The sequence below is a fragment of the Amphiura filiformis genome, chromosome 12 (assembly GCF_039555335.1).
Source record: "Amphiura filiformis chromosome 12, Afil_fr2py, whole genome shotgun sequence".
Taxonomy (NCBI): Eukaryota; Metazoa; Echinodermata; class Ophiuroidea; order Amphilepidida; family Amphiuridae; genus Amphiura; species Amphiura filiformis.
Window position 1 is genome coordinate 48,637,673 of NC_092639.1, and position 25,847 is coordinate 48,663,519.

At 38.6% G+C, this 25,847-nt stretch overlaps 1 protein-coding gene across 1 annotated transcript; it reads left to right on the forward strand.

The window, feature by feature from the left end:
• Nucleotides 1–6,666: 6,666 nt before the first annotated feature.
• On the forward strand, nucleotides 6,667–24,667 carry LOC140166324 (protein SAND-like). The gene is made up of 14 exons (XM_072189755.1): nucleotides 6,667–6,746; nucleotides 9,482–9,653; nucleotides 10,176–10,416; nucleotides 11,124–11,202; nucleotides 11,987–12,073; nucleotides 13,386–13,479; nucleotides 15,126–15,240; nucleotides 16,387–16,526; nucleotides 17,183–17,264; nucleotides 18,206–18,417; nucleotides 19,273–19,451; nucleotides 20,690–20,792; nucleotides 22,155–22,250; nucleotides 23,532–24,667. The coding sequence occupies exons 1-14, from the start codon at nucleotides 6,694–6,696 to the stop codon at nucleotides 23,574–23,576; spliced, it is 1,698 nt and encodes a 565-aa protein (XP_072045856.1). The 5' UTR covers nucleotides 6,667–6,693; the 3' UTR covers nucleotides 23,577–24,667.
• The last annotated feature ends 1,180 nt before the right edge of the window (nucleotides 24,668–25,847 follow it).

Genomic DNA, 25,847 nt, shown 5'->3' on the forward strand with positions numbered 1-25,847 from the left:
TTAAGAAAAAGTACCTTAAAGTTGCACTTTCTGTTAGTAGGCCCTATTCCTTTTTGGACTTTAACTTTTTAAAATGTTCTAGCAGCCCTATATAAAACCGTGACACCGTCTCGAAAGGCCATATCTCTGGAATGAAACGTCCGATTAAGGGCAGTGTAATGGGAGCGAACATGGACCTTTTCGAGCATCATTAATTCTGAATTGTATGTCCAAAGTATATAAAACTATACATTTTTGGAAAGGAAATGAGTCAAGGAATCCCATGGTGACGTCAGATTTTTTCAAAAATCTCGAGTTTTGAAAAATCACAAAAATCACTTTTTACCCCAATTTTTTGTGACAACTTAAAAAAATCCGTTCGGAATAAAAAATTTCAGTTAGCTTTTTATGAAGAAGAGACATGAACTTAGGGAAGGTTTTTTAATTTTTTGAAATTCGTCTCTTTTTCGAAATATTGAAAAAACATGTGAAAAAAGGCAATTTTGTCACTTTATTCAGCTAAAATTGCACATAATGGTGTATATTTTTGTTTAAAACAAATATTTTGAAAAAATGAGAAAACCTTCCCTAGACTTTGATGTACTCTAAACGATAGTGCAAAAGTTTACCTTTTGCTTGCATATTTTCGAGTTATCTTGTCACAAAAATCGTGCAATATTGTCAAAAGTGAACTATGAGAAATCGACGTTTTAGTAAAAAATGTCAAAATTATGCACAAAATGTCCTTATATTTTAAAACGGCAAGACTTTCACGCTTGTAAAAGCTGTATATGGTGCATGGTCTAAATATGCATCTTTTTGCACCAATGAATTTATAATGTCTGCTTTTAGTGCGCCAAATTTCAAAATAATTAAAAAATCTAAGTGGCATTTTGACTGCAAATTTTTGTTTTGTTTACACCGCATTTGCCGGCGTTAACAACATACCGAATGCGCCTTGACTGCGTTGGACATACGCGCAGAGTTGCGCCGCGTCACGCGACGCGAATCGCGCGCGTAATCACAATATTTCGCATTCGCGCATTTCTGACTCATTATTTCCCGCCAATTTACTAAGCTGGCTTGAGCCATGTGACTTTTTAGAGTTGAAAAGAGTGAAATAAATCAAGCAAAAATACGTGTAAATATTAACCAGTTGTATTTAATCAGTTTCAAGTGAAAGAATACATCTTAGTGTTGATAAATATCAAGAAATCTCAAATTCGGGCGTGGACGAATGAGTCTTCCATTACTCTGGCCTTAAGATTATTTAAAGGGGCATTTCGTGATCCACAGCCTCATCCCCCACTTTTCTCAAAAAAAGTTGAGATTTTTATATCACTGGAATACTCTGGCTACATAATGTTTATGTACAAAATATTTCTTGCAGATTAATTCGTTTAGCAAAGATATCGCGAAATTTGAATTTCGTTCTGGTGCACCAGAACGAAATTACAACGTATTGTCTATGGAGCAGTGTAATAGGGGCCCTACATAATCATGCATAACTCGCAAACGCAAAATCGGAATCAACTGAAATTTTGGGAATATGCTTTTTTCGTGGATAGGCCTATGTAGGGGAGAGCGGGGAGTGTTCGCCCTAGGGGTAGGTTCGCCCACCCCTTGTTTCTCAGCACTACGGCTATCGGGGAATTTGGTGATGGCAAAAGTAGGTGACATAGGTCATTATAAACTTCTCATATTAGCTACGCGACATATAGGGATGTGTTCATCGAACTGCAGCCAAAACAAAAAAATTACACCAAAACGTAATTTTTTCTTGCATTAATAATGTTGTATTATCATTGATACATAAATACAGATGGTTTTAATGGATATCTGTATTGGGAACATATGGGATTTGTCAAAGATTTAATGCAGTTATAAATTCCTTATTCGATTTGTATTTTGCATACCCTGAAGAAAATATAAAAATGTGCACAAGGGGCTAGTTCGCCCTTTTGAAGATGGGGCATGTTCGCCCTGTATCTTCCCCAGGCGGACTTACCCCAAACTGGAGGGCGGACCTGCCCCATCAGCGTATTATGCAAAATATTTATAATTATACCATTAAACAAGGTAAAACTAATGAAAAGCATGTTTTTTAAAGTTATGTGGTATCAGTATTACTCATACCACCGTTTATGTCCTAATCCATAATCTCCCGAAGTTGTCAACATGATACGTTTACACTCACTTTGGACCCCTACATTTTACCCTGACCCGATACCTGCAACAAATTTAGTGATTCCCCAGAAGAGAATGAAATTCCTGTATACTCTTGCTAAATGTTTGCACTTAATATGTTATTGTTATGCAATGTTTAAACCCTTTTTTGTGATTAGGGTGAACTTACCCCACCTTATGGCCGAACCTGCCCCAATATGGGGCAAGTTCGCCACTTTGCAAAACTGTTTTGTTTGCTCTATCCTGTAGCTATTGTAAGGACTATAGTTCTGGGATTGTGGCTGTATATAGCTAAGACATAGGGCTTTCACATGGGCTAATCAGGTCATCCCTAACCTTAAAATTGACATCGCTAGGCTGGTCAGAAAAATATAGGGCGAACACTCCCCGCTCTCCCTTACTGAAAAATGTCATAAAAAGAGGATGCTAGGATCACGAAATACTCCTTTAAACGCCAAAATGTTTCTTTCATTAATTCCCAGCCAATAAGTTAGGTCTGAATCAATTTAAAAGTAGGCCTACTTCAATTTTTAGTGGACATGCCTAATATTAATTTTCCAAGCCAATTTAGTGTGAATTTAATCATTGTCACTCACAGATCTCAATCGCAATCGCAATCAGATTACTTAAATAGCATCAATTTGCACTGCAAAACTGTGTTAATAGCATGCGCGTATTTTTTTTTGGGGGGGCTTTGGGGTGCCAGCCCCCCGGGGTAAAAGCAGGGGGCGGCCAAAATAAAGGGGCGGCGGAAGAAGAAGGGGCAGCAAAAACAGGGTGGCAAAAACTGAAGGGGTGGCAAAAAGAATGAGTAAATAAAAAGGGCGGAAAAATTTGATAAAGCATAAAATGTGTTACTTTTAGGGCGCTTTTTTTTTTTGGCACATATTCATGGGGTGCTTTTTAAAAAGCTTAGGAAAACTGTACGGAAACTTGGCGGGCCGAGGGGTGGGGGGCAAGCGATTTTGGCGGGCCGAGAGGGGGGGCAAGGAATTTTGGCGAGCCGTTTGAAATTTACCCCCATAATTATTGCACAACCCCTAAGGAGGAGCTGGAAAAGATTTTTGGCAGGACAAGAGGAGGCAGCAATCGATACTTGATTGAACTTTAAAGAAGGCCTAAATCTGGTTTTTTTTTGCATAGCCAGGGGGAGGGGCTCATTTTGTTGGCATCCAAAGGGGCAAGCAATTTTGGCAGACTAGTCCCAGAGACCAGTACACATAGCTATATGGAGTGAATACTTTGCTAGTGGGGTTGGAAAATCAGTGGCGTAGCGTGGGTCATCCGATTGGGGGGCACCGACCATGATTGGGGAGCACCGGGTCTGAGTGGGGGCCACAAGCCGTTTTTTGGCAATTTTCCTATTGGATTTTCTAAATTTTGCAGTCGATGGGGGGGGGGGCACGTGCCCCCGTACCCATATGACGCTACGCCACTGTGGAAAATATAGGGGGTCAAAAATATGGGTGCAGATAAAAAAAAATCAGTCCTTTATAGATCCTATGATACGGGGATAAAAAAAGGCCTTCCTCCTTATATTACGGTATTAATGATCAAGCATGCGTATGCTGAAAGTCGAACTTGGGCTTAGCTACGAATATGAACCGCCAAAACGAAGCCTGACGGCTCAATTCCGGGGGGCACTCCAACTTTGGAGGTGACGCGTATGTAGGGGTGTTAAGGCCCCCGGCTTTTTCAGCGTCGATTGTCACCAAAAGACCCCATATTTTTTTTATGAACACATGTTCTGTCACCCGAAGACCCCCTATTTTTTTCATTTGATCTGTCACCCAAAGACCCTTACAAGTTCAATTTTAACAGCAACTTTCATTTATCACTGATTTTGTCACTTATTTTGAAAAAACAAAACAAAGAAATTTGAAGCCATTTAGAACTAGAAATGCTGTTTTCGAGGTTTCTGTGGCGCTGTTTCGGCTCTCACCCAAAGATTCCATTAAAAAAGGGTCATGTTCTCACCCAATGACCCCATATTTTTCACATTCTGCTCTCACCGAATGCCCATTAGGCGAAAGTGTCACCTATATCCATTTCAAATTAAAGTGCCCCCCCCCCCCGGGGCTCAACCCGAGCCTCGTTCAACTTATACCCGGTACCAGGGGCGTAACCAGACCTGACCTTCCGGGGGGGGGCAAGATTGAAAAATTTCCCAATTTCTGATCCGAAGTTGTAGTATTTATGTCGGGATTTATGTGCGAGCGGCTTGCCGCGAAGCGTTTAACGGGTGGGGTCCAGGGGCCCGGCTTAGGGCCCCTGGTGGGGTCCAGTGGCAAAGCCCCAGCGGGGGTCAAGGGGGCGGAGCCTGGAGCTCCTGGTTTTGGCATATTAGAAGCTAAAAAGTCAGTGTTTCAGAGTACAAATTTAACAAAGAGAGTAGTAGGCCCTATAGATCTTCTTCCTCTTTCTTTCCCTTTCTCTTCCCCTTTCTCTTCTCCCTTCCTTTTTCTTCCCTCTTTTTTCTTTTCTTCTCTCCCCTTTTTCTTCTTCCCTCTTTTTTCTCTTCTTTCCCTTTCTCTTCCCTCTTTTTCTCTCCTTCTCCCCTTTTCCTCCTTCCCAATTTTTTGCTCTTCTTCCCACTTTTTTTGTGCCCTGGGGGGCAGCTTGCCCCCCCCCGGCCACCCCACTGGTTACGCCACTGCCCGGTAGGGGAAGGTGGGGCATAACGGAACACTTAACTTTGAGGATGCTCTGTGACGTCACCATAAGTAATATGACTGTAAAAATTATATGTTCAGTTGAAGTTTGTATTTACCTTTAATATACCATTAACCAATATAACTTGAATCTTACAATTTTTTATAAAATGAAGAAATATTTTCCAAAAAAAAACCGTTTTGCCCCACTATCGGGGCAAAACGGAACCCCCCTATGGGGCAAAACGGCACCCTGGGTGTAAACTTATATCAGTTGTTCCATCGGTAGGCCCTAGGCCTAGTTATATGTAGGCCTATATTCAGTTACAATATTAAATGGGCCTACCATCTCTATGGAGTGAGTGGTTATCTTCTTATAGGCCTAGTAGGCCTATAATATGTATGACCAATATTTGATCAGAAAGAAATATTCAGTAGGCCTACCATCTCTGTGGAGTAAGTGGTTAACTTTTAATCATTAATTCTATCTGTAGGTCTAGTTATATGTCTATGTTTCAGCGAAGTGTTTACCATGTTCGAGTAGGCCCCTAGATAACGCCTACATTTCCTTGAGTGAAGACAAGTTATGTCCAATTGGGGCAAAACGGAACCCATCTGTGGGACAAAACGCCCGGGGCAAAACGGAACCCTGTTCCGTTATGCCCCACACCTAGGGTTCCGTTTTGCCCCATACGCGGTTTTTTGGAAATAGGTTGCATGCATAATACATCGTAGCATATAGGCCATGCACTTAATACAGCTCATGGCTAGTACCTTCGTGTTTACAATATACACAATTATTTGGGAAGCCGATATTAATGAAGTAAAATTTCAGCGCATTAAACATCTACATATCTTACACCAGACGGGTAGTAATTTTTTGACTCGATCTTGCTCGAATGTCAGTGGATTGTTTCAGATAAAATTTTTGTTGTAAATCCTCGTAGCCATACTTGTGTTCCTCAATATAATTTGCATAGACGGCAGTATTGCGAAGGCCTATTTTTCCAGGTGGTTCCGTTTTGCCCCGAGGGTCCGTTATGCCCCACCTTCCCCTACTCATGCTGGTCATGAGGGAGGAAACTTAGAAGGCCTTGAACAAGGCTACATATTTGGCCAATTTAGGCCCAAAAGTGTAATTTTTTGTGAGCTTCGCGCGAACTTATTCCACTTTTGCACCATAATTCAACAGTTTAGCTTCAAAATGGCAAAATTTTTATCAGTGGCGTACCGTGGTCGCTCCTACCCCGGGGGGCTGAAGAAAATTCAATTTTACTGCCCCTTCCTCGACAGCCCGAAAAGGTTGACCCATTTTTTTTTTCCGGTGGTTTGAAAAAGTGAAGAGCAAAAAAAAAAAAAAAATTATCAGCATTAGCACTCTAAAAGCAACACATTTTAATGTATAGGGTGGCCTAATACAATTTTTAAAAAAAATTTCCGCTCTTTTTTCTTTACTAATTCTTTTTGCCGCCCCTTCTTCTTCCGCCGCCCCTTCGTTTGCCACCCCTTCTTCTTCCGCCGCCCCTTCGTTTTGGCTGCCCCCTGCTTTTACTCCGGGGGGCTGGCGCCCCCAAAGCCCCCCGAAATACGCGCATGCCTATCAACTCCAAAATGGTCATATTTAGTTACAGAGTGGGGCATGGGGGGTGGGGGCAAAACATTTTAGCCAATAAAAAACACCATTTTGGGGGGGATCTCAAAATGTTTGATGTCGGAGGTTCCCACTTTTCCACCCCCCCACACACACCAATGTATTTATGAACAGGCAATATGAATCCCGGGATATGAATTGAATTGAAGGGGGGGCGAATTTTACACAAACACTGACAGGTAATAATTATAAGAGGGCGCTCTAATCACTGATTGATGGTTCAAAATGGCGGAGGCAGCTGCGGCCGAAGACGTACCACCGTACGAACCCGGTGCAAGGTAGGCGTTTATGCGCTCTGATTTGTAAATTATAAATATATCTTAATAAAATGAGCCATTTTGAGGTGAAGTGAGTTATAAAGTGACGCAATTATTGCGTGTATTGTGGATAAATTACACCATTCCGTCTGAACTACACCCATTGAATTGACTGTACTTGTAAAAAGTTGCAGAATTCGGCAACCTGACCCTGAGCTGCTGATCTAAATAAAATTTAGCATTTTATATTTTCGTGAATTACTCTAGCTTCCAGAGAAGTGCGGCAGTCTTTTGCTGTGATTGACGCAAGCGCCCTGTCATGCGCTGTTATTGTTAATGAGTAAAGCTGAATTTATACTCATGAATCGGCGAGCGATTGCGATTAAACGCTTTTGAAAAGCGATGGGCAATCGCCGAATTTTGCGATGCATCGATCGTCGCTTTTGCATTTATACTTATCACGGCGATAGCGATTGCAGACGACAATTAAAATATTCTAAATGCCACAAAATACATTTTTAAACACATCAGTTGCTGTCAATAATTATTGCTTTGAATTAATTCATCACCAAAAATTAATAATCGAGAGAGGTAAATTAATTAGCAAAATAATAGATCCAGATGGTTGTTTGTGATTGGTTGACGCATTCACGCGTCAAGTGATATCGCAGGGAAGTTGAGATTTCTTCAACTTGCAAAAGCGACGTCGTTTTGGCCTCCGCGATTTGAATCGATTGATCGGCTTGACGCTCTGGAAATGTAGGTAAACATTGAGCATGCGTGAAAATTGCTTTTCTGCAAAAGCGATTGAGTATAAATTCAGCTTTACATGTACGCGGAGCCTCGAGTCGAGCACTAGCTCCCAGCACTAGCTCGAGCATCGAGATAAAATATTTACAGGTTTCATTTATTTACTAACCTACGTTATTTATTTTGCTGTATTCATTCTGCTAGAGCGCCATACATGTAGCTGTAGAAAAGAAAACCCATTTTTTTACAATACAATACAAACAAAAGTATAATCTAATATCTAGTCATCATCAAGTACTATTAAATCTTCCATGAGTAAGTCAAGTTTTGATAGTGTCAAAGGCTTTACTTACAAGTATGTGTGGCTCACTCATGCAATACGAAGTATTGCTGCGTGGTAAAGCGAGACTCTCTCGCAACTATAAAGAAAAATCTGAAAATGGGTTAAATGAAGGCCCAAATTGAAGCCATTCGTGGGTAAGTTTTCACTATTATTGTATAAATTATTGCTTTTAGTGTTGGGTGTCCAAAGCAGAAGTGAATAGGGGAATTTGTTTATCCATAGGCCTACACGCTGTGCAGGGGTGCAAATTGTGATTTCTTCCTCAGGAGCCTAAAACTCAAGATTTCCTCAATCATACCAGACATAATATAGGCCTAGCTTTATTTTGCACTTCAAAAGATGAGAATGGTAACATAGCGTGTATATTTGGAGCAACATTATGTTAAGTCTTTGAGCTTCCAAAAAAGGCAGTATCTGGACAATGTGCGCGCGTAGCGCGCAAAAATTTGGTATTTTACACTAGTTTGGGGTCAATTTTGGTGTGACACAGGCTCCTTTCCCCTTTTTTCTTTTCCTTTGCCCACCATTTCCTCTTTCATTTTTTGTCAGATTTATGTCAGTGCTTTATGGTTCTTCTTTTTATTCCAGGTCGTCCTCTCCTCACTGGCATTAATATTGATACACTGAATTCCTTCATGACTTTTATTCCCATAAAATCCTCATTGCCGCCTCGCTTTAAATTTACTCAGTTATAATTGCCGCTTCTCAATAATTTTCCTCAGTTATGTACCCAGTGTTTTCACCTGCCTTCACCCAACTTCTTTTTCCTGTTATATTACATTGAATACCGGTACCTCCTCTGGTGATGAATTGTAAATTTCCTCATATATGCATTATATAACCCAATTTCCATGTATACACCAACACCTTCCTCTTTTTCGCTATTATTTCTTGAAAAATCATGTGAGTTCCTCCAAATTTTGCACATTCAGTAGCTTCACTGCCTCACAGCCCTCTTTGCTGAGATCTGTTTCGTTCTACGTAATCTTGTACCTCTACCTCACTCCTCTTCTTTTTTTCTTTTCCTCTTCCTCTCTTCTTTTTCCATCTTCCTCTCCTTTTCTTTTCTTCTCCCTCCTCTTTTTTCCCTCTCTTTTTTTTTTCTTCCCAAGGCATTATTTCCTCAATCTTGACTGTCACTTCCTAGGAGCGGTGCTCCCCGCTCCCGCACAATTTGCATCCCTGACCCTGTGTATTAACACAGGGGAGTTGGAAAATTTTGCAAAATGAATGACCAATTGATGCCATTTCGGGTATCATTTTTACACTTTTTTAAGCATGTTAAGGGTCTAGAATAGAAATTTGATTACTTATGTTCAGGCCCCCGGTCAAAAAAGTGGAAGAATACACCGAGAGTGACCAACCCGACAATGGTGCCAATGACAATACCAAGTAGCGCCACCAGATACAGACTAAAAATATTTAATTATATTTTTTTTTCAAAACAGAAACTTGGTCAAATAAAATGTTTTTAAACTTCCCTCATTATCACCTAAATTATTGTGATATATATTTGCTGGCGATATTGAAAAAGTGGCGATGAACATGCCTACCAGGCTACCACCAACCATACCAACTCACTTCTGATTGAATTTTATAGGTGAGAATAAGCCACATTATTTTTCTTTTGAATTTGATGATTTTGAATTTTTTTTCCTTCCAGTCAAAATCCGGCGTTTGCCACCAATGACTCATACGAGGAATTAGACTTTGACCTGAACCTTGTGGAAGGGAGACGGCGCCACCACAGTGGGACTATCGCAGAGATCGCTGAGCATGATAAGAGTCCAGGTACACCAGAGAAACTTGTTAGAACTGCGGAGGAAGCGGAAGAGGTAATAATAATATTGTATCTGTGTCAGGGCCACAGAAGTTAAAGCCTTAATGTACAATTTCCATCTAATTTTAATTTTGTTACATTGTATTCTTTACAGTAGTCAAAATGCTGAAATAATTAAATATTAGTAGTAACTGTCAGGAAAGGTTTCTGTCCATTTAAAGTGGAAATAGCAAGTAAAGTGAAAGAAACCCCACTGGCTATTTTGACGTGGAGCTCTATGGGGGACTTAACGTTTGAAGTAGTCTGAGTTAGAAGGCAACACATACAGTGCATCAGGCCTCGAATTTTAAGGTTTTGGGGCACTCATTTTCAAGGCCACTGAGCAAAGACATAGAAGGGCACCAAGGCCAACAAGTGATGAAGAATGCCTTGATGTTGACAAAGGTCTGGGGGCACCAAGGCCAAAACTGAAAAAGGCCAGGCAATGGCCTCGGTGGCATCCCTGCAATTCAAGCCCTGCAGTGCATTTATTTATCATAATGATATTATATAGAATAATTATTACCATTTCCAACAGAATGCTGTCAACTTTGACCTGGAGGCTAACATGGGGAATTTGTCTGTCAATGCAGACATTTCCCCTACTGCAGAGTCACCAACGGAAGACCTCACCGGCCATGCGACTGGAGGCGACCGACATGATGAGGTGTTCGACAGCGAAGGACAGGGGTCACCAGAAACGTCACAGGATCAAAAGGTCAGGTCGTCAAGTTTACTAGAGCATATGGATAGCAGTGATAGGTTTCAAATGGAAGAGGGTGAGTTTGTGGATTTCAAGTTGGCCTTTTCAAGTGGCGTACTGCATGAGTCCTAGTGGCAATACAGATGCAGAGTTTTAAATAAATATTGCTAGGAATGTGACAAATGCCATTTGAACCTAATCCCTATAGATTTCAATCAAATAACATAGCCAATCCATGCACCCTCCAGGAAACAATGAATTTATGGGGACTACCCTGTAACCCGCCAGGCTAAGCTTGGCGATATTGCACCCCAGTCGTGGTGGATGGTCAAATAGTAAGCTTATTGGCCTTTAAAAGCTTATACCAGGTATTAAAAGTGGTATGAAGTTGGCAAACAAACTGAAGTTACTGGAAGAGCAAGCTTATCTTGTATGAAGGCTTAATATTTAACCAAGCCACACCCTGCACATGTTAGCCAGGTATCGGTTTAACAGACTACTGTAAAACACTTAAATTTTGTGGGTACTTTATTTTGTGAATTGAGAAAAAGCATGATTTTTTTAGGGTTTTAAATTCGCGATTCCAGAAGATTTACTTTTAGTTTCAATGTAAATTTTTTATTTCGCAGGGGATTTAATTTCACAAATTTCAGGTCCTCACAAAATTAAATACCTCATGAAATTTAAGTGTTTTACAGAATATTGATACAGGCTTCTTGCAGGTCTTTTTTTCATCCCTCTTGACTGGCCATTTCTAATGACATGCTATTTGTTTGTTTACAGATATCCACAGTCCCGAGTGGAGGCAACACAAGAAACATGTGTTCATCCTCAGTGAGGCAGGCAAACCAATTTATACAAGGTACGTTGTAAAAAAAGGTACAGCGGATGAACCTGTGTTCACAGGCTGGAGTACCCATCTCTCTTTCATCAAAGCGATTGGGCTTGACTCCTTCATATAATGTTGGTGTGGGGATCACAACACCTCCCCCACAGCTTGTCTATTACTTTCCCAACATTGAGTAAAGCCTGTACCCATTTGTACACCTGGGGAGAGAGGCAAAAGGGGGCAAAGAGAAGATTTTTAAACAAAAGGTATTATTCAAAGATAAGACTTTTGTGTGCAGCTAATCAAAGAAGCATTCTGTTCGCATGTTTTCTATAGTAAAATGGCAGAACTACCTGCCGTAAAAACTCGAGAGTTAGCATATGTTCTTACTATCAAGGGCTTTTGAAAACATGAAATTGTACCAAAGTTTGGCGCTTTACCAACTGAGCTAATGGGGTTGAGACACAAATTTGCAGGTTTATTTGTTCGTATATAACTCTGTGTATCGTTGATTTGCTCAAAACCCTTTACACTTTTGTGGATGGGGCCACTTCATGTTTGCATAGTTTAAAAGCGCTCGATAGTAGGCACATACATGCAAACTATCGAGTTTTGATAGTATTTGGTGTACTGTTTGAGAACACAAATTTATTGCACTATTTTGGCAATAAACATAAGCAATTTGAGGCATATGTTACCATGTAATGTATATAAATACTATTGAATTATAAAAATAAAAAAACACATCTTGCATTTTAATTGTGTTATTGTAATCATAAATGGATTTCTAAATTGTTGTTTCATCTTTGAATTTCAGATATGGAAATGAGGACAAATTAGTAACACTGATGGGTGTGATGCAAGCGCTTATTTCTTTTGTTCAAGATAGTAAAAATTCACTCAGGTAAGAGTACATAACAATATCATGGTGTAGATTATTTATCCAGTAGCTTAAAACATTATTTTCTAATTAACATGAACTAAATTAAACTAATTAGAATTGTGCCTGCAGGCTTATGTTACCTACAATGCATTATGATCAATTCTATTACCTCCACGACCTATTATTCAAAATCGCGCACTGTGATTAGTTGAAACGCGTCACGTGAAAGCCCATTAATTAGCAATAAAGTGGCGGGGCAACAAACTTTATGTTCTTCTCGCATCTGGCGCACAGCAAAGCGCGATGCAGTATATTAGCGTCGTTACGCATTCTACGCAAAGCAATACGCTTGGTTACACGTTCTGCAATACTCGCTATCACTTAGGCCTACGCCTTGGCTACGCGTAGGCTCTCCACCTTGAGGTAAACAACGTGAAATATTTGGGCAAAAAATGTGACATTTTCTCTTTAAATCGCACTATTTTGTGGTAATAGAATAGAAATAAAGGGTGCAGCATTATCCTTCCCACCCAAAGAATGTGTCCCCGGCATTAAAATCGTTTAAATAATGGGTTCGGCTGCCCCTCACCCATTATTTACGTTTTTACTGCCTCGGACACATTATTTTTGTGATAAAGCATAATGCATTACCCTTTATTTCTTAAACGCATGGCACGAGTCATCGGAAACTGCATGATTGTGTTTTACAAAATGAAATAGTCATGAGTGTATAGGGGTAGGTGGGGGTCTACATCCCTTTGTGTAAGGATGGGTTTATAACTTCCAGGGACTTTTTTTTAACAACCAACCGGGAACATCTTCCAACTTTACAGTTCTTGTGGAGACCATGCAGCGGTCATATACATCAACTGCATTTTTTTGACAATGTTGCTTCAAAGTTTATGCGAGACAGCCATTTCATTCCTTTTTTTGACAATGTTGCTTCAAGTTTATGCGAGACAGCCATTTCATTCCTGCTTAATTGCATGATTTAAAACTCATCACAACACATGCAGTTTTCATACATGTGCAATCAGGGTGGGGTGTTTGTGTGCATGTTGGGGCATCCATATGTATAGTTCATGTTGGGGATGATGATGTCGATTAAAAACAATACCGTAAAATCTCGTCTACAGCAAAGTTTGAGCAAATAAATTACAGATTCAAGCATATACAAACAAGTATTATTGTAAGACCAATCTATTGTATTGGTATATTTATGCTTGTTTCGTATTAATTAAGCTTTCATCAAAAACACTATATATGCTTGTAGACAGGGTTTTACGGTATTGATGTGTTACAGTAAAGTATGATGTTTGTTATTTCTTTACAGGTCAATAGTAGCAGGTGATCACTTGTTTGTATTTCTAGTTAGACAGCCTCTAATCCTAGTAGCAGTATCAAGGACAAGAGACTCACAACAACAGGTAAGTACCTATAGGTGAAGTGACACGGCTGTTTATAACAACCACTTTTATCTCGGGTGCCCTCAATTTAAGGATTTGTTAGCTGTACCTATACACAATCTGTGTACATGCATGTACAATATTAAACATGTAAACTACATTCTTTGATTTTACACTTACTACGCACTCATGGTACCATGAGTTCAATCATAAAAAATAGGTTCCAATAAATCTCTGGGATAAATGCTCTAGATAAAAGTAGTTGTCACGCATAGGTGGTAAACATCCGTGGTGACATGTGATGTCATACCAAGTAGTTGGTCGTCGGCAGGTGTCATCGTCCTTTGCTATTATGTTGAGGATCAGTGCTTTTAAAACTTGTGCAGAATCAAAGTAGAGTGAAGTGGTCATATGATGTTCCACCAAGCATAGTAATGGACCAGTCCCTTACTCTTTGTTTATCAAAATTGCTGACACCTCTTCTGTAATCTTGAGTTCTCAAAAATGTTTGGCATGTTTGTAGAATTGAGGACCACTCCATATCCGCCGTTCTCTATATCTGGCTCTTGTTCGTCCAACCCTTGAATATGGCTCAATCACATACCACCCTTTAAACCAGACGCTCACAAACCGGTTAGAATCCACCCAGCGCTTTGCCTTCCGTGTGATCTTGCAGGAATGGAACCTTTCCCATGAGGATCTACTTTCAAAAAATGACCTCCCCCTCCTCTCCAAACGTCGCGATCTGGCCACACTCTGCCACTTGTACAAAATCCTTCACAAGCTTTGCTCTTCGCCAAACCCATTTAAATTGCACCCGCGCCCTGGCCTTCGCAATCTCAACAGCTGCGCCCTTGTTATTCCGTTTTCCCGTCTCTCCCTGTCTCAAAAATCTTTTTTCCCATATGCACCCACCCTATGGAATTACCTTCCTGACACTGTAGTCAAATCTCCATCCCTGGCTGCCTTCAAATCTGCCATTAATGACCAGGTGTGCTAGCCATCTCCTTCTCCACCTCATTTGTTTTGTCTTGATTTATTTTTCTCATCCATTTTTGTCTGTCCCTTTTATTTTGTGTTTGGTGTAATTAGGCCACCCTTTAATTTAGTGCATAGGCACTATTGGGTTCTCGCCTGGTCTCTGACCGAATTGTTATAAATAAAACAAAAAGCAATCCAGGTAAAATATAATATACTGGTTATGTATACATTATAGAATTAGAAAGGTAAAATATGAAAATGTGTTTGATTGGTTTAACATTGCAGATGTGATCATCAATATTTAAAAGCAACGGACACTTTGTTTTATGTGGATAATAACACAAACTGGAATTGTTGACATTTGGAGGGAAATTTGTGGATTCAGGGGATATTTTGGGATTTGGAGGTAAAATGTTGGACGAGGGGAAATTTTGCTTCTCCAAATAAAGACAGATATAAGAAATTGTGGAAATTTGATTATATAATTTATCTAGGCCTGCTCAAACTAGGACTTCCCAAACTTTGGATTTTAATATCCTTCCTTCCTGGACTTATTTCACACAGCAAAATTCAAAGAACTCATTGTATGTTGTTTGAAATGATGAAATTGAACACATGCGTTGCCATATTTTGTTAATCGCTATTTTATTCTTATTTCTTTTCTTCCCATGTATGTTTTCTTGCAGCTTTTGATGCAACTTACCTATGTATATAATCAGATTCTTAGTGTGTTAACATTTAGTCAACTAAATAGGGTGATGGAGCAAAGAAGAAACTATGACTTAAGGAGGTTATTATCAGGTAAGCTTATCAAAATAGATCTGTCATTAAGAGATCAACTCATTTGTTAAATCAGTGAAGCAAGATGTAGATTCAATTCAATTCAATTCAGTTCAATTGAATTCAAGAAACATTTATTTCACAACTTCAAAAATACAGTCTAACCTCTGTTATCCAGCCTTGATGGGACTAAGCATTAGCCGGTTACGTGGATAAGTGAATTATATGCAATTCTGCCTTGGAATGCCTGAAGTGTTAACATTAAGATATCAAAATATAGTCGAACAGGACAGAGTGCCCCTCTCTCTTTTTAACTAGCGATTAGGCCAGACTCCACCAGCCACCATGAAATGTTGCTGTAGGGGGATCGCTACACCTCCTCCACAGCAATTACCTTCCCAGCATTAAAGAATGCCGGTACCCATTTATACACCTGGTGAGTAATCAAGATAAAGTGACTTACTCAGTGGCACAACATGATGGTGTCGCTGGGGGTCGAACCTGCGCAACTTTCTGATTATGAGTCGGAGCTTGTTATGTTTGGCCACTGTGCTCCCTAGACATCAAAAGTTTACTTAAAATGAGGTAATTACACTGAAAGATGGTACTTGAATGCAACATGCTGTCCTTCTAAATGCTTAAGTGCCTGAAATCAAGCTCTCAAAGCATTAAAATCATGTTTTTCTATGAAGATTGCATGTCCAGATATCAGAGATATCCATGTAAAAGAGGTCCGGATTCCCATCGGAATGATGTTAACTGGTGCCCTGGACCCTGTGGGGATATACATGATCTATCCAAACCATCCATCGGAAGTGTGACATTTGAGTCCATAAAAATCAAATGGAATTAAGAGAAGATACATCATGGCTACCATATATCGTAATTTGGCCTAGTGACGCTCACATTTATGCAATGATATGCAAGCTTATCTGCAATTATTTCCTGTGAAATATGCATGAATAGCATTGAATTTGTAGGTTGGTAGGTAAATTTTCTTGTTTGTTTAAAACCCCACTCACAGGTCTGTGTCTGGGGGAACATAGTCTATTGCCTGGCTGTCATTAACATCAGTATATCTTGATCATGATGAAGACACGACAATTCTTATCCTAAATGGTATGGACAAGTTTTGACAAAGCAAACATTCTTTTTTTATATACACAGGTACAGAAAAGTTCATAGACAACTTAATCAATTTGATGGACACAGACCCTAGCTTTCTACTCTCTGCCATCAGATGTCTACCGTTAGATAGTTCAATACGAGATCTTATAGGTCAAGCCATGCAAACAGCAAAAGCTAAGGTATGTGGGCATATAGAAGCTTGGTTTAGGTCATAGACAACTTATTCAAAATGATGGACACAGACCCTAGCTTTCTACTCTCTGCCATCAGGTGTCTAACGTTAGATAGATCAATACGAGATCTTATAGGTCAAGCCATGCAAACAGCAAAAGCTAAGGTATGTCACAATTATGAGAAATGGGTTTTTAACACAAGTCTCCGTATATGACAGCCAAGGGAATAAATTCACTGACCATCCATGAACTTGGAACATTTGTGTGTAGAAATTACTCTTAGTGAGCATGCAAGTTTAAATTAACTAAAATAATATTATATATTCCTTTTAGTGTTTAATATTGATGATATTGGCGAGTCTGTTATTATGACTATTTTTTATGAAGGCTAATACTCATATTTGACCATATGGCTGTAATGGTTTATCTGTATAGGAAGCCAAAAAGGGCACCTGTTTTCGTCATGCCTATAAAAGCTCTAATCACAGTGTTGTGTTTATTGAGCTTGCATATTAGCTGTTATGTTTACCCCTCTGTATGTAGACTATGACATAGTTGAATTTTGAGAAGTAAAAAATGTACAGTGTTATTAATCATAATGAATGCATTCAGTTGAACTCACATTTACTTATATTTGTTTATTTGCATATTTTTACTTGCAGGATCTTGTGTTTGCCATACTTATAGCTGATAATCAGCTTGTTACATTATGTAGAATGAAAAAATATGTCTTGCATCCTGCAGGTAAGAGAACAAACATGCCCAGGAATGGAATGGAATGATAGATACATGTGACGTGGTATATCAAATGATAGATGTATTAAAGAAAACATGAGAACTAAAAAGTATGACTTAGATCAAATTAAATTGATTGAGGGTTTAGGGTTTTTGTAATTTTGCCATACATACAACAGAATTAAATAAATGGAATTCAGCGACGGTTGGGATTCAAAATATGTTTGAATGTATGGGTAATAGGGAAAAGTGAAATGTGTAAAATCATAATATGTAGCATCCGAGAGCTGAGATAGGACTAAACAATTGATACAACTATTGAATGACTGAAGAAACTTGTGTACTGGAAGACATGACCATAATCTCCCACACAGGGAGTGTAGATTTCAAAATGGTGTCGCCTGTTAACATGCCTTCCATAGGGGAATAGCCCAATGCTCACAAAATTAGATTTTGTTTTTGTGTGGAAAATTTGACACAAAGCCCCTGTTTTCAAATAATCATCATAAATGTTTTGAAACCATACTCTATGGAACTTGGAAACTTGTAGTTAATACAAAGTGAAAATATGTGTCATTTATGGAACAAGCATCATAAACAGTAGTAAAGAATGTTTACATTTCCTTCCATCTTTAAAAGAATAGAAAAGGATATGTGCAATATTTGAGATTCCTTCTACATATAGTGTTCCTGGATCATACCCTAAGTGGTATTCACTGCATTTATTCGGTAAAGCTCCTGGAGCATAACATGTTGAAGGAATCTCAATTCTGCTGTATATCACCATGAATTTTATTCTAACTTCAAGTAAATATCTTATTTTGTTGTGATAAGAATGCTTTTGGTTTTCTGAATTTTCAATTAATATTGGGTTATAAATAAAATGAAAAAGATGTAAATGATGTCAGGAAACCTCCTTTTTTAAAATATTGATTTAATTCTTTCCACAGATTTACACATCATTTTCAATTTGTTGAATGCTTCCACATCCTTTCAAAGTGCCGATTCCTGGATCCCTATCTGCTTGCCCAAGTTTGACAGCAGCGGGTATCTTCACGCTCACATATCCTATCTAGATAACAGTCCTGCGTGTCTGCTACTGCTTACCGTAGATAAGATGATGTTCTTTGAATTGGCCAAGTGCAAAGAGAAGATTGTGGAGGTAAGAAGTGGAATTATAGCTAAAATAATAGATTCTCGATCATGAGTGTTCAATTTTTACGCAATAGTAAATTGTGTCGAGCGCACAATGCTTGCCACTCACGCTTACCGTAACACGATCGACGGTAAACAACATTCCGAACCAACCAATCACAGCCTTTGGGGGCACAGTGTCGCTAGGCAGCTGACTCGAGGTCAAGGACATGTCACGCTAGCGTGTTATTCCATGAAAAATGTGACATACGCAGTGCACGCAGTAAGTAAACAAGCTCATGATCGAGAATATATTATTACCGCTATAGAGTTAATTGGTTTAAAAAATGAATTAGAAAGGTAATGACTTGTGGAGACCCCCATTACATTATATTGTGAAGACGACCACTCCGGCATGTGAAAACTGTAGCTTGACCTTACCTTAAGGTTACATTGTCTTACATATGTCTTTAACCCAAGCTCATTATGAAAACCACTGCACATATAGGTTGGTGATCTCCTGCGTGGCATGTGAAGGTTCCAAAGTTCGAATCTGGGGGGGGGGGTACCAAGTAACTTCTTTGTTCATCTTCTCTCCTTTTTTTTTTCTTTCCCTACTGATAGCAAAAAACTGTGGGTTGTGTTAGGGTTAAAGATGTTGCTTTTGTGTACAGATACTTTCTGTGTGCAGTATAGACCCCCCCAAAAAAGAACTAAAATCTATTCAAAGTAAAACTGTATCAAATCTCTCCATGCCATAAGGATCAATCTCATCCATTCCCAAAAAAGTAGCCCATGGCATTTCTATCTAGAGCAGCTGTGTTAGAAAATATGATGCTGCTGATATGATTGATAAACTGGTATTTAATTGTTGGTTTTACAGAGGTTACAAAAGCACAAGTGTCTTGCTGCAATAGAGCATGCAGTGTCATCGGGAAGCTATCGATGTCGTGAGGTGGGCATCAGCGACCTGAGGCACTTTCTGTATAAATCCAAGAGTACTGCACAATTTACATCTCCTGAACTAGAAGCACCATATGATGACCCTACAGAAAGGGAAAGGTCAGTATAAGGTCAGGTCAACTGTCAAAGGTCAAAGGTTATGGGAACTCTCTGTATAAATATATGAGTACTGCATAAGTCATTTAGGCTAAATTTAATAAAACAAACAGAAAATGTAAAATTGTGCTTATAAATTTTAAGTGAAGCGTGATATAACCTATTTTAATCTATTTAACTCTATAAGGGCTTTTCCCATTACAATAGCGGTTCAGTTTCAAGTGACTATATGTGTACATCCATATCAAAATGATGCACTAGTTGGCTGTTACATGTGTTTCTTTTTATATAATAGCTAGGAATAAATCCGACCATAAAACTAATTTCAAGTGGAGGTCACTTCAAATCATCCCCAAATCACATGGGTTAGGAATACAGAGAACACTCCTAAACCATGTGACTTTGGGATGATTTGAAGTGACCTACACATGAGATGAGTCTTGTATTTATTACAAAAGAGACACATGTAGTAGACGACAAGTACATCATTTTGATATGGATGTACAGAGGGCGGAAGTCTGCACTTAGCGCCTGTTTTAAGCATAAAAGAATCACATTTTGTTATAGGATTATGTAATGTGACTTTGATTGTTCAGCAATTGAGGTGCCAATATGTGACACGATCAAGGGAAATGAGTCAGATGTCACTAATATTGATTTTGAGATACTGGCAAAGAAAGTGTTAAAATTCTTTTGTTTTATATTGTTTTCAGCGATTGATAAATTGAAAAGTCGTATATACATGGGGTTTTCAGTTTCTGAAAGCTCTAAATATCCTCTTTAGAAACATGTAAAACTCATTTTCGACCTGGGTCGATATGTGACTCATTCCCCTTGATCATGTCACATATTTGCGACATGGTTTAATTAGCCAAACAAAACCCACTTGATATGTATTTACACAGTATATTTGCTGTATGGAAACAAAAGTGTGAAGAAAATCTATTGGAGGGTACAAAAGTGCTGTATGATGATCCCAAAGTATGAGAAATGCCAGTACGCGGACAGGTCATAGGACCTACAAATCAAAGAGATCTTGTATGATTCCTTATATTTTATGTTGAAATTCCACAAATGTAGCACACTCAACATATTTCACCTAATTGCGCAGAGCATACACACACACGTACAAGGCGGTCCGTTGACATGGTGCAACTGCATAAATGCACTGACTGCACAACTGAACTCAAGAGTACTAGTGTTTTTGTCTTTTACTAAAACCAATTCTTGTTCTTTTTCAGGTTATTTTCCATGTATTTATATCTTCACCAAAGAATACATAATGCAGCTAGGCCATTGAAGATTATGTTCCATGTAGGTTCAACAGAAGCTATGCTAGGATGGGTAAGTTCTGTAGTTTGTTTTATTATTATCATTAATTGACATGTAAACATTAGTCGGAAAAAGATAAGTTTGCACTGTCTAAAATACTCTATTGCACAGGGATATTGCTTTCCTCCCTCGCATCCTGGAGGAAAACTCGTAGCTAGCCGCCGTTTCGCCATGGAAGTCCACATGCCTCTGTTTGTGACCCTACTCCTTGCATTGTCAAGACAGATAGTGTTAGTTTTCTCATATAGACCTTTTCAAATCAACATCAGAAACACTAAATAAATTCATCAGGTTTGTTGGTAAATATAATTAAAGATATCATTAGAACAAAACCAAAATTGGAACTCACTGTTGACAGTTTCGCCTATCTTGGTCGGTAGGCATCATCAGAATGATGGTTGTAGATCCTTACTTCCGGTTGGACCGGAAGGATCTACAACCATCATTCTGATGATGCCTACTGACCAAGATAGGCGAAACCGTCAACAGTGAATTCCAATTTTGGTTTTGTTCTAATGATATCTTTAATTATTAAACATTGGAAATGTTCGCAAAACCAGGTCACATGCACCAAGTGTACATACAGGGTGATAGAGCCTATGGGAGCATCCTTATGCTTGTGTAAATTCATAAGCACTTACAATTGACGCCCATTATGCAAAGTGCAACTAGCTTGAGTGCTGCAGCCAACAGCTGCTTGACGATGAGGAATATTATAAACTGTCATCATAAACAAACAGCAGCTGTCTTCAGAAATTTTGATTTGAAAATGTGTATTGTAAAAAGAAAGTAATACATGACACAGGTGTGTCAAAAACGACTTGACTCAAGTCAATTGGTCATTTTGACTTAAAAAAGCGCAGTGATTTATAGTGCACTACGCACAGGCACAACATCTAGACGTTTATCCACAAGCCTCAGCACACTTTACAGGTTGTCGCTGACCACTATGGCCCACATCATTCCATAAACCATTAAACAACAACTCAGGGACTTTGCAGCTTCAAGAGCACACACCCTAGACATTCCACAATAGACCATTGCAACCAGGATTCGTATGGGTTACAGTCAGACAATTAGCAGCAAGTTCCTTGTCCAGGGGAATTTCAATTTTTCCACAATAGCATACTATCCACCGCCAGGGCTCTAACCCATAACCTCTCGCACCATAGTCGAATGCCTTATCGATTGAGCTAACTTGACTTACAGACTCACGTCGAGTCAACAAAAATGTAAGTCGGGAGTCACAAATAGACTTGTTACAACTGGTCATGAGATATACATGATTCATGCATACCAGCAAGACTGTTTAATTTTTTAGTAGTGCATGTCTTAATTTTTTCTTATGGTTGACATTGTGTTTTCTTCAAACAGGTGACATCTGGGTTTGAATTATATGCTGTGTTTGGTCCTCTAACTACAAAACAAGTTGCAATCTTAGCCGTCAACAAACTGCTGAAATGGATGAAGGTTTGTCAGTTGTGTTATTTATTATATGTGATATGATCAAGCAAATTGTGTCGGATGTCGGAAATATTGATTTTGAGATACAGTCAATAATAGTATTCAACTTGATTTGTATTTGATTGTGTTGAGCAGCACTAAACTAGTTTTATCTCTGGAATCGTAAGCCTGATTATGGTACGGGTTTTCATCAAAATGAAACTCTGAAAATCGTTCATACAATCGAATCTAAAACTCTATTTTGAATTTGCATGACATCGGACTCAGATTGCATCACATATGTGACATGCCGTCATTTCCCTCAGTCCTAGTCCTCCCTCCCATATCAAAGCAATGTTGAACTCTTTGGTCACAATTTCAGACCCCCTCAGGATTTACTTTAAGGGGGTACTACACCCCTGCCCAATTTTGTGCCTATTTTCGCATTTTTCTCAAAAATCATAGCGTATTGGGGACAAGTAAGATATGTATATTATAGGGGCAATGACTACAACTACTGCACTGGAAATTTTATTTCAGCACAGACAACAGTTGTGGAGTTACAGTCAAAAATGAGGGGAAACCAATATTTAATCAATAAATCAATAACTACTTACTTTGAGTTGCTGAATTTTCAGTACAGAAGTCCTTGCCCCTATAATATACATATCTTACTTGTCACCAATGTGCTATAAATTTTGAGAAAAATGCAAAAATAGGCACAAAATTGCCAGGGGGGAATACCCCCTTAATGCACAAATAACACATTTATGCGTTCAGTTCACATACTTTCTGTACCCCTTCAAATACAAACTGAAATATACAAAATCTTTAAAATGTACACGTTCATGTATTCAATGATATTGATATAGAAAACTCTATATTTTCATCTGATAGCGATAGACGATGAAAATACACCCTTCTTGATTATGAGAATGAACCATGTGATTATGGCTATAACTAGTGGGGCATGAGTCAGGAGTAATAAAGAGTATTTACTGATGAACAATTTTGGTTCTATCGGCCATAAAAATGAATAAAAACAGCCATGTCTCAACACGCGATATTCAAAATTCCTTTGCGCTGAAATTTTCAACTGTTTTTATTCATTTTTTTATGGCCAATATGAGTTTGTTTTTAAATCAAATCATGTGATTCGTGCTTGACAATTATTTTTATGACATATAAAGGCATAAAGTCGTAATTACCGGATACTTCTTTTAACATAAATTTGTGTTATCAGGTCATAATGTATACCATATAAAAAAATTATGCTTGTGTTTCTCTATGTTGCTCATCTCTTTGCAGAAAGAAGAAGACAGATTATTTGTACTCAACCCACCAGAGTTTTAAAGCTATAGCAACATCAACTTTAGCAGCAGTAGCACTCCCGAAGGATCATATTTCCACTGTCACTGTGTGTATGCAATGTAATAGAGGTAATTGGGCAGGACCCATTCATGGGCTGGACCCATCCGCTACAACTAAAATGATCATTGGATAGATTCATATAATGTAACAATTCTTGTCCAAATCTGTCAGCAGGTTTGTTTTCTTGTTACGTTAGGTTAAAAGCAGGTTGTGATGGGTTGCTTACATTTTCGTAATTACAATTTTTGCGATTCAAGCAAGCATAATCTCTCTATTAAAATTGTAATGAAGTACCAGGATCAAGCCCTGACAGAACTTGGCTGGTTATTATTTGCACAATACGAAGCCTTTTAAAAGAAACCACCGGGAACTAGAAATTTGGCACACATATGGGCTGTTATTAGCACCCCACACATGTGATTAGTAGAGTGTGCGATGGGTTGTTCCAGGATACGTGATGATGCTGTAATGGTGACTTGCATAGCTGTGCTACTGCAACTGATGTCCATTGTCATTTCCCAATCTGACTTATTCCCTGCGAGAAAGTTATGTTTGTCGCATTTAAGGGTCTGAATAATTGGCCATTAGGTTATAATATGTGACACAATCTAATCTACTCAGACCAAAGTTTGTCATTTTGAGTTATTACCATCAATAACTTGCTCAGTACCTAAACTTTGCAGATGTTAAAATCCCTGCCATACGTGGTTGCAAAGTTATGAACATTATGTGTTTATTTTCTTATATTTTGTAATGTTTTTTTTAGCTCATTATTTTTGCCTATGTCTCAATTTCATTGCCCACTTTGGTCTGATTGAGTCGGCTTGGGGCATTCCAGTTGAAATTCATACAACCCTGTGGAAGACATTACCTTAAAGGAGTATTTCGTGATCCTAGCATCCCACTTTTATGACATTTTTCAGTAGATATCCACGAAAAAAGCTTATTCCCAAAATTTCAGTTGATTCCGATTTTGCGTTTGTGAGTAATGCATGATTATGTGTATTTCACTACTCCATAGACAATGTGTTGTAATTTCGTTCTGGTATACCAGAACAAAATTCAAATTTCACGATATTTTTACTAAAAGAATTATGTAGCCAGAGGTATCCAGTGGAATAAAAATCTCAACTGTTTTTGAGAAAAGTGGGGGGATGAGGCTGTGGATCACGAAATGCCCTTTTAATCTTCCCCACACAGGGAGTGTGAATTTCAAATGGAGTTATCTGAATGGGTGAATTTCAAATGGAGTTACCTGAATGGGTGACTCCATTTGATAGCTACACTCTCTGTGTGGTAGATTAATGGCATGTCTTTCCATACAGGGTGTATGGATTTCAACTGGAATAGCCCGATAGATACTTGTCAAGCAACCTGTTGTGTGTGATGCTTGGTGAAGAGGAGTTACCAGTAGGCTCCCAATTATCAAAAACAATTTTATATGTGAAATAAGTTTGTAAACATAGCATACACATAAAAGTTACATGCACAGCTGTTTTAAATGAAGAATAGTCTGTATAAACTTTAATGGAAAATACACTCAGTAAATTTTACAATTGTATGTGGGTTATCGTGCTGATTAGCGATGGGAAAACTTGGGAGCTTGATTTTTTGCAAGCACAGGGCGTATGTGGGGGAAATTAAGTTAAATATTGTGCAGCATTGATGTTGCCAGGTATATAATATCATGCACTTGAGCACTCACTGAATAATTCAGAGCCTGTATAACAGGGGAATATATCGCCAATACAAAAGAGCTTGTTGAGCGCTTAGACTACCAGCTGAAAACTTGTGGTTTATAGTTTTATACATATTATTTGTTACATGTGTATTGCTCAAACTGATCCAATATGTCATCATGATTTATTCAGAGTTATAAAACTTATTTAGTCCTAATACAAGAATTATTTTTATACATTACTTATATTGTGGGTATTGGGGATGTACTGTACACCTGTGTACTAGCAGTGAATATGCTAATTTGGTTTCAACTCTTGCTGCAATGTTATTAAACAGCACAGAAGGACTGACATACACAGACAGAAGACAACCAATCTTACAAATACACTTTATGATGAACTTGCTATGCATCAATTCAGTTTGCGTAAGAGGACCCTTTACCAAATCTGTCACTGAATTTGTACTGAAGCTATTTATGGCATACCTAACTCAGCCCCATAAACTTGTGCAGATAGAGAACTGCTTCATTAACTCAAAATCAGTAGCGACTCATGAAACTACAATCTACGAAAA